Genomic DNA, 12,011 nt, shown 5'->3' with positions numbered 1-12,011 from the left:
CTAACCAGATGTGGCCTCTAGGAAGCGCATAAACAGGGCATGAAGGTAAGGGGTTCTTAGGAACAGAGGAAGCTGCCTTCTACGGAGTCAGACCCTTGGTCCATCTCGCTCAGTGTTGCCTGCAATGAATGGCAGCACCTCTCCAAGGTTACAGTCTTTCCCAGCCCTACCTGGAGACGCTGCCAGGAATTGAACCTGGGACCATCAGCATGCCAGTCCTATGGTGGACTTGTGCCAAGATATCCTAAAACGAATGACAGCAGACACCCACTGAAGGTCACTGGTTCCTTCCAGATGGCCATAGAATGCATTGGATTTCCCAACGGGCATAGGGCCATTGGGAAATGTCATGCATTCCTATGGCCATTTGAAAGGAAGCAGTGCCTTTCAGTGAGCATTCCCAATTATTTGTTTTAGCACATTCCCAAGAGTCGACTTGATCAGATGCATGGTGTCAGCCTAGTAGACTAAGAACATCGGAAGCTCCCTTATACCAAGTCAGACCCTTGGTCCACCTAGCTTAATACTGTCTACACTGACAGGCAGCGACTCTCCAAGGTCACAGGCAGGAGTCTCTCCCAACCTGGAGATGCTGCCAGAGAGTGAACCCAGGACCAGCTTCCACTAAGCTATGGTCCCATCCCCCAAAGGGAATATCGCACAGTGCCCACATGTAGTCACCCATCCAAATGCAAACCAAGGAGGAGCCTGCTTAGCAACAACTCATGCTCACTCCCACAAGACCACTGGTATTTAGAAGTACACTTTCACTGCCTCTGAACACTGAGATCCCATTGAGCTATCCTGGTTAACTTGATGCATTTGTCTAGTCCCCTTTTAAAACCATCTAGGAGAATGACTGCCGCCCCATCCCGTGGCATTGAATTCTAGACATTAGTTATGTGCTGATTGAAGAAGTAACATGCGTGTGTGTGTGTGTGTGTGTGTGTGTGTGTGTGTGTGTGTGTATACACTCTCTCTCTCTCTCACTCTCTCTCGTACATGGGAGTGGGGGAAGTTTAATACGAAAACGTTTTGAACACACGAGTTACGTGTGTCACATTTAACCCGAACAATGAATACAAGCTTCATTATCGTATGCATACTACATCAATTACAGCAGCTGAATTTTGAACTCATATTGAACTCCTGTTGAACTCATATTTTATGTAAGCATTGCACAGCTCCTGGTTGCTGTTTAAGAAGAAATGGCCAGTAGGCAGTTGTAATCCTGTTCCTAAGGAGTGGTCAGGGGTAACTGACTGGAATAAGCAAGAATCAATATGGGAGTAAACTGCCATGGATCCATAGAGCTAAACGAGAAGTATAAGCAGGGAAACTTCAGAAATACATAATGTGCACATAACCTAAAATTCCCAGACTCAGGACAAGAGCGGGGCCTTTAATGGTTGGACAACAAGAAGAGTTTTCACTGCCAAATATCCAGTAGTGCAGTGTTGGGAAAAGCAAAAATTCTACGTAATAATTACTTAAATAAGCATATGTATGTGTGTGTGCATGCGCGCACGCACGCACAACATTGTCAGGAAAAGATCCAAAAAACATTTGCTCTCCAAATAAACAAAACAAACCATTATTATTACACTTAGAGCAGCAGGCGATCTCTAACTTGGATCCCCATAGAACTTTCCAGATTAGACCCGGCAACGGGGTCAAGACCTATCTCGGAAGTGTGCTTGCGCACTTCCTGCGTTGTGACACCGCAGTCCCTACGCGGACAGCAGGGTGCCGTTCAGATTTCCAATGCCTTGTTTCGAATTTAATCGCTGCGATATAGTGCTAACACGTCGTATATCCGGCGTTAAAAAGTTGCTGGGTTTTCGGGTTGTTAGTTTTCACGAGATGCTCCCCCTGCTGGGCGCTTTGCTATTTACGATTTGAATGTAATTTGCCTGAATGGAAGCATTTTGCAGCTGTTGAGTGGCTAATCTGGAAAGCACCCTGATGTCATTGAATCATGACTCCCACCCCATGGCCATCATCATGACTGGGGATGATGAGAGTAGCAGTCCAGCCACATCCGCATCTCCAAGTTTGAGAACCTGCGACTTACTGTGTTCAGCCCTGCATGATAGATCCGCATTATTATTTTCATATTGCAGTTCAGCCGAAGTGGTTTGCCTACAGCCACATGGTTTCATAACAGCCGAGATGAAAACAAGGGGATTCCCAGCTGGCACACTTATCTACTCTGCTACAACCATCCAAGTGAACATAAGAACATCAGAACAGCCCTGCTGGATCAGGCCCAAGGCCTTTCTGGTCCAGCATCCTGTTTCACACAGTGGTCCACCAGATGCCACTGGGAAGCCCATAGGCAAGAGATGAAGGCACAAGCTGGCTTGACAGCATCAGAACACAAACGAGCTTCCAGCCAGGAAGTTCTATGCATAAGTCCCATGCATCGATAAGGATGGGGTCACGCTCCCCTGGAAGGAACAGGTATGCAGTCTGGGGGTGCTTCTGGATCCAAACCTCTCCCTGGTGTCCCAGAGGTGCTTTTTATCAGCTTTGCTGATATGCCAGCTGCGTCCGTTTCTTGAGATGAACAACCTCAAAACGGTGGTACCTCTGCTGGTAACATCTAGGCTGGATTGCTGCAATATGCTCTCTGTGGGGCTGCCTTTGTACATAGTCCGGAAACTGCAGTTGGTCCAGAATGTGGTGGCCAGGTTGGTCATTGGGTGACCAATGACCTGTGTTGAAAGAACTACACTGGCTGCCGATATGTTTCCAGGCAAAATACAACGTGCTGGTTATTACGTATAAAGCCCTAAACAGCTTAGGCCCTGGGTATTTAAAAGAACGCCTTCTTCACCATGAGCCCCACGGCCTGTTAAGATCATCTGGAGAGGTTCATCTATGGTTGCTGCCCACTTGTTTGGTGGCTACTCAGGAACGGGCCTTCTTCCTTGCTGCCCCAGACTTTGGAATGCACTACCTGTTGAAATAAGAGCCTCCTCATCTCTGGCAGCCTTTAAAAGGGCACTGAAGAAACATTTGTTCACCCAGGCTTTTAATTAGATTTATGGTTTTAAATTTTTAATGTTGGTTTTAAATTATTTTAATGTTTAAATGATTTAGTTTTGATTTTAATTGTTAATTGATTCTAATTCTTTTGATGTAAACCACCCTGAGCCTTTTTTGGAAAGGCGGTATATAAATCAAACAAACAAACAAACAAAGATTTCACTAGAATGTGAAGCATTCCTCTAGCCCTAGCACGTTTCCAAAATAAGCATGTATAGGACTGAGTTGTAAAGGGTGTTGTAGTGGTTAGAGTGCTGGACTAGGACTGGGGAGACCCGAGTTCAAATCCCCATTCAGCCATGAGACTTGCTGGGTGACTCTGGGCCAGTCACTTCTCTCTCAGCCTAACCTACTTCACAGGGTTGTTGTGAGGATAAATATAATCAGGTACACTGCTCTAGATTCCTTGGAGGAAGAGCAGGAGATAAATGTACCAGTCTCAATTAAGCCTGCTTCCGCATAAGCATCCTTAAGGGCTTGTATGAAGTATGAAGCATTTTCAACTTGGACGCTTCAGTTTATGGTTTGTGAGAGTCAAGCCTCTCACCTTCATCCTGCCTTCACTGGTGCACATGTGCTTTTTCAAAAACCCGAGGTTCAGTTTCCAAGTAGGAGGGGAGCACTCTGTCTCTTCCTATCCAAGGCATGAAGAAAAGGAAGGGTGAAGAAAAGAAGAGGAAGAAATGAAATTGCTATGGGGAATTTAAGAGGAGCAACATGCAATCTGCAAACCAAGTCAGACTTCAGACATTTTGCTTTGACCTCATAAAGTCCCCTGCTCCCTAAGTACCAATTTAAAGGAAATATCAAAGCAAGACATTAGGTAATGGAACACCACACACACCCCAGGGCATTTGTGAAGCCCTCATGATCAGGAAACTTTTAAAAATAGACTGGATAAACACCTCTAGAATGATGGCAGCACAATCAACAAGGCAGTCATGACCAGGTACTCTTTCTTCATAAATAAAGCTAGGAGTTCTTTCTAATAAACTCCAGCTCCAACAAACTCTTAACTCCATGTTTCCAAGATAGCCTTCCATTTGGGGAAGAGAAAAGACAACAAAGCCAAGCTCTGGTGAAGAATGCCTGCTTCTCCCAAGCAACCTCTGGTTGCTATTTTCAATGGCCCTTACAGCACCAATTCCAAATCAAGAGGGGCTTGCATCTTGCATCTCCAAGAGGACACCACCAAGTGTGTTTTCTTCGGCAAACCTTTCCAGACTGTTTCACTCCTCCCACCATGGAACGGAAGCATTACACTCTCTTTTTTTTATCCCCATCATCATTTGTCTGCTGCTGACATTTGTCATTGGAAATGAACACAACAAACTTTAAAAAAAAACTTTCCAGGGTACTAAACTGAATAGTTTGGAGAGCAAAATGAATAAATTCTGGGACGCCCCCCCACCTCCAGGAGCCTAATAATTAACTATAGTAGACTGTGGGTACTGAAGCTGATTTCATTGCAACAGCTCACTGAATAGCCCAGGATTTCTCAAACTTGGGTCCTCAGATGTTGATGGATTACAACTCCCATCATCCCCATGGGGTTGGGAGTTTCAGTCCAACACCATCTGAGGACCCAAGTTTGAGAAACCCTGCAACCCAAGCAATGTTCCCTCTAACAGGGATTCCCAGATGCTGTTGACTACAACTCCCAGCATCCACAGCTGCAACAGCCTTTTCTTGGGGATTATGAGAGTTGTAGTCAACAACATCTGGGAATCTCTGTTAGAGGGAACACTGAACCCAATTTAGCTAAGCCGAAACAGGTGGATTTAAACCCATGCACTAAGCTGAATCAAAAGCCAAGTACTCCCAGCTGAAACAGGCTGGTTCTTAAGACACTCTGCTGAGCAAGTGTGAGCAAAGGTGGCAGTACAATCACCTCTGCTCAGAATTAAGTCTCAAGTTCAATGGGCCTTAATCTCACATAAGTGTACATAACACTGTAAGGTTGTGCCGTTGAGTCGGTGTTGACTCCTGGCCTCCACAGAGCCCTGTGGTTGTCTCTGGTAGAATACAGGAGAGGTTGACCATTGCCGCCTCCCGTGCAGTATGAGATGATGCCTTTCAGCATCTTCCTAGATTGCTGCTGCCCAATACACCAGCGGGAAACACACCAGCAGGGATTCTAACTGACAACCTCTTGCTCCCTAAGCAAGTTACTTCCCCGCTGCACTATTAGGTGGCTGAAATGCACTGTAGCCTTCACCTAAAAACAAGGACAGAACCACCATGCGCCACAAAAGACAGAAAATAGAGAGACGCTGACTGACCTCCACAATACTTGCCATACTGAAAGCAACAGCACACTCCCATCCCCAATTCAGTCTGACTTGTCTTTAGAGGAGCAGCTGTGTGAGATTGCTAAAACTTGCATTTGTCTAAAAGCTTACATAAGTGGTATTTGTACAGCAGCGTTCTTTAAAAACACACCCCAACACTAAGTAGCACTTTAGATCCTAAACAGACATAGATTGAAAGAGACACCCATGGGTACCAGTGGGACCTACATCCACCTTGCTTTGCTGAAGACACGGTCTGCTGGCACAATCTTGGTACAGAGCAATACAAGAGGGAGCTTATACGCCCAGATCATTCAAAGACGCACCTGAGTATCAGCCCACCTGTATTGGCCGGAAAAGTAAGCAAGGTCTGGAGTAACACAGAGCCCTTCTTCAAGCAGCAGGACCCACCTGATACCCTCTCCAGCCTACGCCATCTACCCCAGCCTCCCCCCGTCTGGGAAACCCACATGACCCTTCAACCACCGGTCCTGGCGTACACTGTCCACTCCCTGCGCATGGAGGTTCCGGCTACTTCTCACGGCTAGTAATTGCTGGCAGACCCATCCAAGAATACGAAAACAAGTCTTTCGGGTCCAGGGCCCGGCATAGTGTTTCCAGCAACGGCCAGCCTCCAGGGAGTCCACAAGAAGAGCATGAAAGCAACCCGGGTCCAGCAGGGGTGCGCGGGGAGAGGAGCGCCCTCCAAGCTTGGAGCTCCCACACACACACACCCCGGCATTTTCGACCGACTCGAAGTGCTTCTATCACCACCACCACCCTCCTCCTCCTCCATCTCATCCTCCACGGGGGGCTCCCTGCTGCTGCTGCTGCTGCCCCCCGTGTGAGGCGCAGCCCCGCTTCTCGGCTGGAGCGCTCACACGTGCGCCGCGGCGCTCGGCCCCTTCCCCGTCCACTTCGGCTCCGGCTCCCAGCTTGCCTGCCTGCCTGCCTGCCTGCCTGGCCCCCCGCCCGACCACCGGCGCACTTTCTTGCTCTCGACGGCGCGGCGCGGGGGACTTACCGAGAAGCCGGCCCAGAAGGGGCAGGAGTGGCGCACGCGGGCCGAGGTGGTGAGCGCCAGGGCGGCGAAGCTGACGGCCACGATGAGGCAGCCGAGCAGCATCTGGGTGACGCCGAGCGCCAGCATGATGCGCGAGCGGGTGCGGTACTCGCGCAGGCGGGAGAGGCTGCGGGACAGGGCGGCCGGGCTGAGCGAGCGCCCGCACCCGACGGCCGGCATCAGCATCCTGGGGGCGGCGGCGGAGCTGCGCCCTGCGGCGGCGGCGGCGGCGGCCAGCGGCATCCTCCGGGCGGGCGGGCGGGCGAGGCGCTCCTCTCCTGCGCCTCCAGGCGGCGGCTCACCCGCGTCCGCCACGCCGGGCTGGGGGGCTGCCGCAGCAGCAGCAGCAGCAGCAGCAGCGCGCGGGCCGGGGCAAGCCAGCCCCGCCGCCCTCCAGGGCGATCATGGTCGTGGCGGCGGCGGCAGCAGCTCTCCCACCAGGCGCGGGCAGCCCGGCTCCGGAGGCGACATGGTAGCGAGATGCAGCGGCGGCGACTCCGCCTACCCAGCCGGGCTCGTTCTCTCCAGCTGCTGCCGCCGCGAGCGCCGCCTCCGCCCCTCCAGGCTGCGCGGTGCCGGCTGGAGCTGCGGCCGCGGCTCAGGTGCAGAGCGGCGGCGGCTCCTCCTCCTCCCGACGCTGCTACCGCGCCACGGCTTGGGGCAGCTGCTGCACTGCGCCGCCTCCGCCTCCCTGCTCCGGAGTGGCGGCGGCGGCGGCGGCTACAGCCGGGTCGAATGGAGCCGGGCGGCAGCACCCAGGAGGAGGCGCCGGCGGCGGCGCTGCGGAGAAAGCCGCGTGCAGGGCGCGGGGCGGGGGGGGAGCGGGTCTGTGGAGGTGCCGCCGCGCGGGGGGGGGGTGCGTGCGCCCTCCCCGCCCCCGGTTGCCTCGCGCCGGCTTCTGGCTGCGGCTGTGCTCCAGGGCTTCTCTCCCGCACCCCGCTCCGAAAGAAAGAACTTTCCCGGCGAGGCCGGCCTGAGAGTTCTTGCGGGCTGCCTGGCACTGGGAGGCAGCAACCTCTTGCTGCGGCAGCCGGGCAGGCGATGGGTGGCGGGGGAGACGTGCGCGCGCAGACGAGGACGAGCCAAGGGCAACGCCAGGGGCGCGGGCAAATACAAGCGCACACAGCCCAGAGCCGCCGCTGGCTGGCTGGCAGGCAAGGAAAGAGCCCCGCCTGAAGCCCCATCAAACAGGAGCTCCATGAGCCCAACGCCTGGCTCTCGGGGTGGGGGTGCTGCCTTGAGGTCTAGGAGGGGTTGCAGCCCAGTGGCCGAGCTTGCTTTCCGTGCAGAAGGTCCCCCAACCTCGACAGGCAGCCGGCTGGGAAGGAAACCAAGCTGGAACCCTGGAGAGAGATGCTGCTGCCAGTCCGTGCAGACCCGGCTGAGACAGGAGGGCTGCCCAACTTCGCCCCTCCTGCAGATGTTGGCCTACAATCCCCAGAATCCCTGGCTTTTTGCCACTGTGGCTGGGCGTTATGGGAGCTGTCGATCAAAAACAGCGGGCGGGGCTAAGTTGAGCAGGTCTGGTGAGGCTTTGACTCCTGAGCCCACTGTGGGAACTCTGCAGGCTTCCGGGGACCCTGACAAGCTGGCTTGGCTTCCCCTCTCCCGCCTGTAGGGGCCGCCAGTGCGTCACTCCATCACCACCTGCCTGTGGACTACCAGTCTGGGAAGTGGTCCATGAGGCACTCAGCAGGTGAGGGTTTCCAGCAGCTGAATTGCACTTTGGGGCTGGGGACCATGGGAACTGTAGGCCGACGACACCAGGTGGCCTCCCCCACTGTTGTCCATGAGAAGTGATGCTACAATATATAGTGGGACTCAGTGCTGTAGGGCGGCGGGGGGGTGGGGTGACAAACCTCCCTGAGCTGCTGGGTGGCAGAGTAGCCCACCTTCCTCCAGGGCACCTCTCGTCCTCTTCCTGCACCCAGCCAGTGAAGGAGCGCTGGCTGGCTGGGAAAGAGTGGGAGAGGGGTCGTGCAGCCCCCCTTCTGGGGGCTGGCCTTGCCCCTTCTCTCAGTGTGTGTCTAGATGGCTATTCAAGGCGGCAGTGGCCATGCCAGCACACGTGCATGGGCAGCTGTGGGGTGAGGGGCTACCAGCGGCAGCCTCTTCCTTGGACCCCCAGCGAGCGCTGCATGAGGGGTTGTGCAGGGGCTGGCCAAGGCATTTCAGTGGGATGAAATTCCAGTGGCAGCCCCTTCCCCCACTAGCTTGTCTAAGGCCGAGCCCGCAAGGAAATTCTGGCCCCAGCTCAGCTGTCATCATCCCACCTTATAGGGACACCCGACATTCATCCATCCCTGAAAGCAAAGGAGCTGCCAACCCTGACCCTGGCAGCAGAACCCTCCACTCCAGCCTGCCCAAGCACTGAGGCTCTTCTCTTCAGAGGCTCGTCTCTGGGTACCCCAGCTTAAGAACGTAAGAAGAGCTCCCTCGGAACCAAGACAGAAACCTACTTTGCAAAGGGGACCATTCCCATTCTTCAAGACCAGCTCTCCAACTAGGGTTGAGTTCACTCATTCAACGCACTGAATTCACCCATTCAACATCACTGTTGTAGTACAAAGTTAGGGGCCCTTATCTAGAGGTTAGAACATAACCTACGAAAAGCCCTGCTGGGTGAGGCCCAAGGCCGATCTAGTCCAGCATCCTGACTCACACAGTGGCCCACCAGATGCCCCTGGGAGGCCCACTGGCAACAGCTGAGGGCATGCCCTCTCTCCTACTGCGACTCCCCTGCCACTGGTATTAAGAGGCACCTTATTATTATTTATTACATTTCTATTATTTATTACATTTGCAGGCACGTCGGCAACTTTCAGTCATATCTGGAAGATGAGGGCGGCAGGGAGGCACACTACTGCCTCAATGAGCTGTTAAAAATAGTGATGCCGGTGGAGGGGGGAGTGGCAGGATGGGAAAGTGGCAGGATAGGTAAGTGCACCCTCCCCCTGCTCTTAAAGGGAGACACCACCCCCCGCCGCCTTCAAACCGGCAGAACCACCAGTTCCATGCACATCCCTAATCCAAGCTAGTGGCCATCACCTCATCCTGGGGCAGAGAATTCCATAGATAAAATATGTGCTTTGTGAAGAAGTACTTCCTTTTATTGGTCCTAAATTTTCCGACCTTCAGTTTCATGGGATCACCCCTGGTTCTAGTGTTGTGAGAGGGGGAGGAAAATTGTGTCTCTGTCCATTCTCTCTACTCCATGCATAATTTTATATAGCGCTTGTGAATGCTCAAATTATTATCCCCATATTGCAGATGCAGGGGGTGTGGGCTGAGGCTAAGAATGGTTTTGCAGAAGGTCACCGTGTGAGTAGAGGCAGGATTTGAACCAGCGACTTCCTGATATGTAGCTCAGACTTAACCACTACACATTCACAACAGATTGATTGACTGATTGATTGATTAAGTGTTGTCAAGTTGGTGTCAACCACATAGATAGTTCTCTCCAGGATGATCTGTCTTCAGCTTAGCCGCTGTCATCATTGAGTCCATCCAACTTGCTGCTGGCCATCCTCTTGTCTTTCCTTCAACTTTCTCCAGCATGATGGACTTCTCAAGGGAGCTGGCCTGCGTCTTCACATAATGTGTCCAAAGTATTATAGTTTGAAGCCTGGTTATTTGTGCCTCCAGTGAAAATTCTGGATTGGTTTGTTCTATGATCAATTTCTTTGTTTTCCTGGCTGTCTATGGTGTCCTCAAAAGTCTTCTCCAACACCAAAGTTCAAAAGCATCAATGCTTTTTCTATCTTGCTTCTTCAAAGTCCAGCTTTCACATCCATAGAGTGTCACGTGGAAAACCATAGTCCAAACGATTCTAATCTTTGTAGGTATAGACAACATATTAGTATCTATAATAATATACAAAAAGATTTGATGATAGTGAAGCCTGATTGGCTGAGCTGCCCTGATGTCATAGAGAGGTGGATTACACAGGAGGACTGCACGATTCAGATCCTGTGGAAAGCAGGGCCCCCCAAAGAAGTGTGAAATCGAAGAGAGGCAGGAAAACTGGGTGGAAAGTCTGAAGGAGAGAGGTAGTCGGGAGCTGCAGAAGTGGGGAAGGCTGAAGTTTGCATATTGACTGGAAACAGCCAGCCAGAACTTTGGCTGTAGGTCCGTTTCATTGCTGCCCAGCCCAAGTTAAAAGGTATGTTTTTAAGCCCTCCAGCAATAACTGTTGCTCAGCACAAGGTGACATTGCTCCTGTTTTCTTTGTTACAGTAGGGTTTTTTTAAAAAAAGATGTGCTTTTTTTTAAAGCTATCTGTAAAGACAAGAGAAGATAATCTGCCTTGAGTACATTCTCATCTGTGGGGACGTGTGTGAAGAACAAAACCCATCCCCCAGTGCTAATTTGCATCTTCCTTGCATATCAGATCAAATTGATTCCTGAAACACACTGGGCTGATTCATGTGAATAGCAGCTCAAACATGCAAAGACCTTTTGCAAAAGCGGGCATGGAAAACTGGTAGTTGCATAGGAAGCTGCCTTACACTGAGTCAGACCCTTGGTCCATCTAACTCAGCATTCTCTACACTGACTTGCAGCCGCTCTCCATGGTTTCAGGTAGGAGTCTGAGTCACACCTGGGGATGCTGTGAAGGATTGAACCTGGGACCTTCTGCATGCAAAGCAGATGCTCTACCACTGTGCATACCTGACAGCAGAGTGTGCTCACATGTAGTCACCCATTCAAATGCAAACCAAGATGACACCTGCTTAGCAAAGAGGACCATTACTACTCTCTGCCTAAAGACCGGCTCTCCACCTCGTGTTGAGTTCACCGATTCAGCGTCACTGAATCCACCCATTCAATGTCACTGTTGTAGTACAAAAGTTAGGGGCCGTAATCTTGGGCAGAGGTTAGCCCTACGGGACGAGTCCCAAGGCCTATCTAGTCCAGCATCCTGTTTCCCACAGTGGCCCAGCAGATGCCTTTGAGAAGCACACAGGCAAGAGCTGAGGGCATGCCCTCTCTCCTGCTGTTACTCCCCTGCAAGTACAGAGGTACTTATTGTGCGGGGATCAGAACTTGGGAGATGATTTTGATCTGCCTGTTCTGGATGGGGTCACACTTCCCCAGAAGGAACAGGTACACAGTCTGGGGGTTCTTCTGGACACAAACCTCTCCCTGGTGTCCCAGGTGGAGGCAGTGGCCAGAGGTGCCTTTTATCAGCTTCAGCTGATATGCCAGCTGCAACCATTTCTTGAGATAAATGACCTCAGAACAGTAATACATTTGCTGGTCACATCCAGACTTGACTACTGCAATGTGCTCTATATGGGGCTGCATTTGTACATAGTCCAGAAAGTGCAGTTGGTCCAGAATGCGGCTGCCAGAATTGGTCTTTGGGTCATCTCAGAGAGACCATATCACTCCTTTCTTAAAAGATCTACACTGGTTGCCGATAAGTTTCCGGGCAAAATACAAGCTTTTGGTTATAACCTATAAAGCCCTAAACAGCTTGGGTCCTGGGTATTTACGAGAACATCATCTTCTCTATGAACCACACTGCCCCTTGAGATCATCTGGAGAGGTCCGTCTGCAGTTGCCACTGGCTTGTCTGGTGGCTACTCAGGGACGGGCCTTCT

General features: G+C 51.8%; 1 protein-coding gene across 6 annotated transcripts in view; it reads right to left on the bottom strand.

The window, feature by feature from the left end:
- ENTREP2 (endosomal transmembrane epsin interactor 2) overlaps nt 1–12,011 on the bottom strand; it is a 314,260-nt gene that overhangs the window by 255,464 nt on the left and 46,785 nt on the right. For 2 of the 6 annotated variants that reach the window (XM_053273176.1, XM_053273177.1), the window contains exon 1: nt 6,367–7,440. The exons of 1 other annotated variant lie outside the window; for it this stretch is intronic. In XM_053273176.1, the coding sequence (XP_053129151.1) occupies nt 6,367–6,648 (282 nt within the window). In that variant the 5' untranslated portion in view covers nt 6,649–7,440. Of the gene's footprint in view, nt 1–5,570; nt 5,595–5,668; nt 5,808–6,366; nt 7,441–12,011 lie in introns of those variants that run through there. 3 more of the 6 variants (XM_053273178.1, XM_053273182.1, XM_053273180.1) reach the window with 3 other exon arrangements.

The sequence above is a fragment of the Hemicordylus capensis genome, chromosome 10, assembly GCF_027244095.1.
Source record: "Hemicordylus capensis ecotype Gifberg chromosome 10, rHemCap1.1.pri, whole genome shotgun sequence".
NCBI lineage: Eukaryota > Metazoa > Chordata > Lepidosauria > Squamata > Cordylidae > Hemicordylus > Hemicordylus capensis.
The sequence above is the reverse complement of the archived record's forward strand: the minus strand, read 5'-3'. Positions and strand labels throughout refer to the sequence as shown.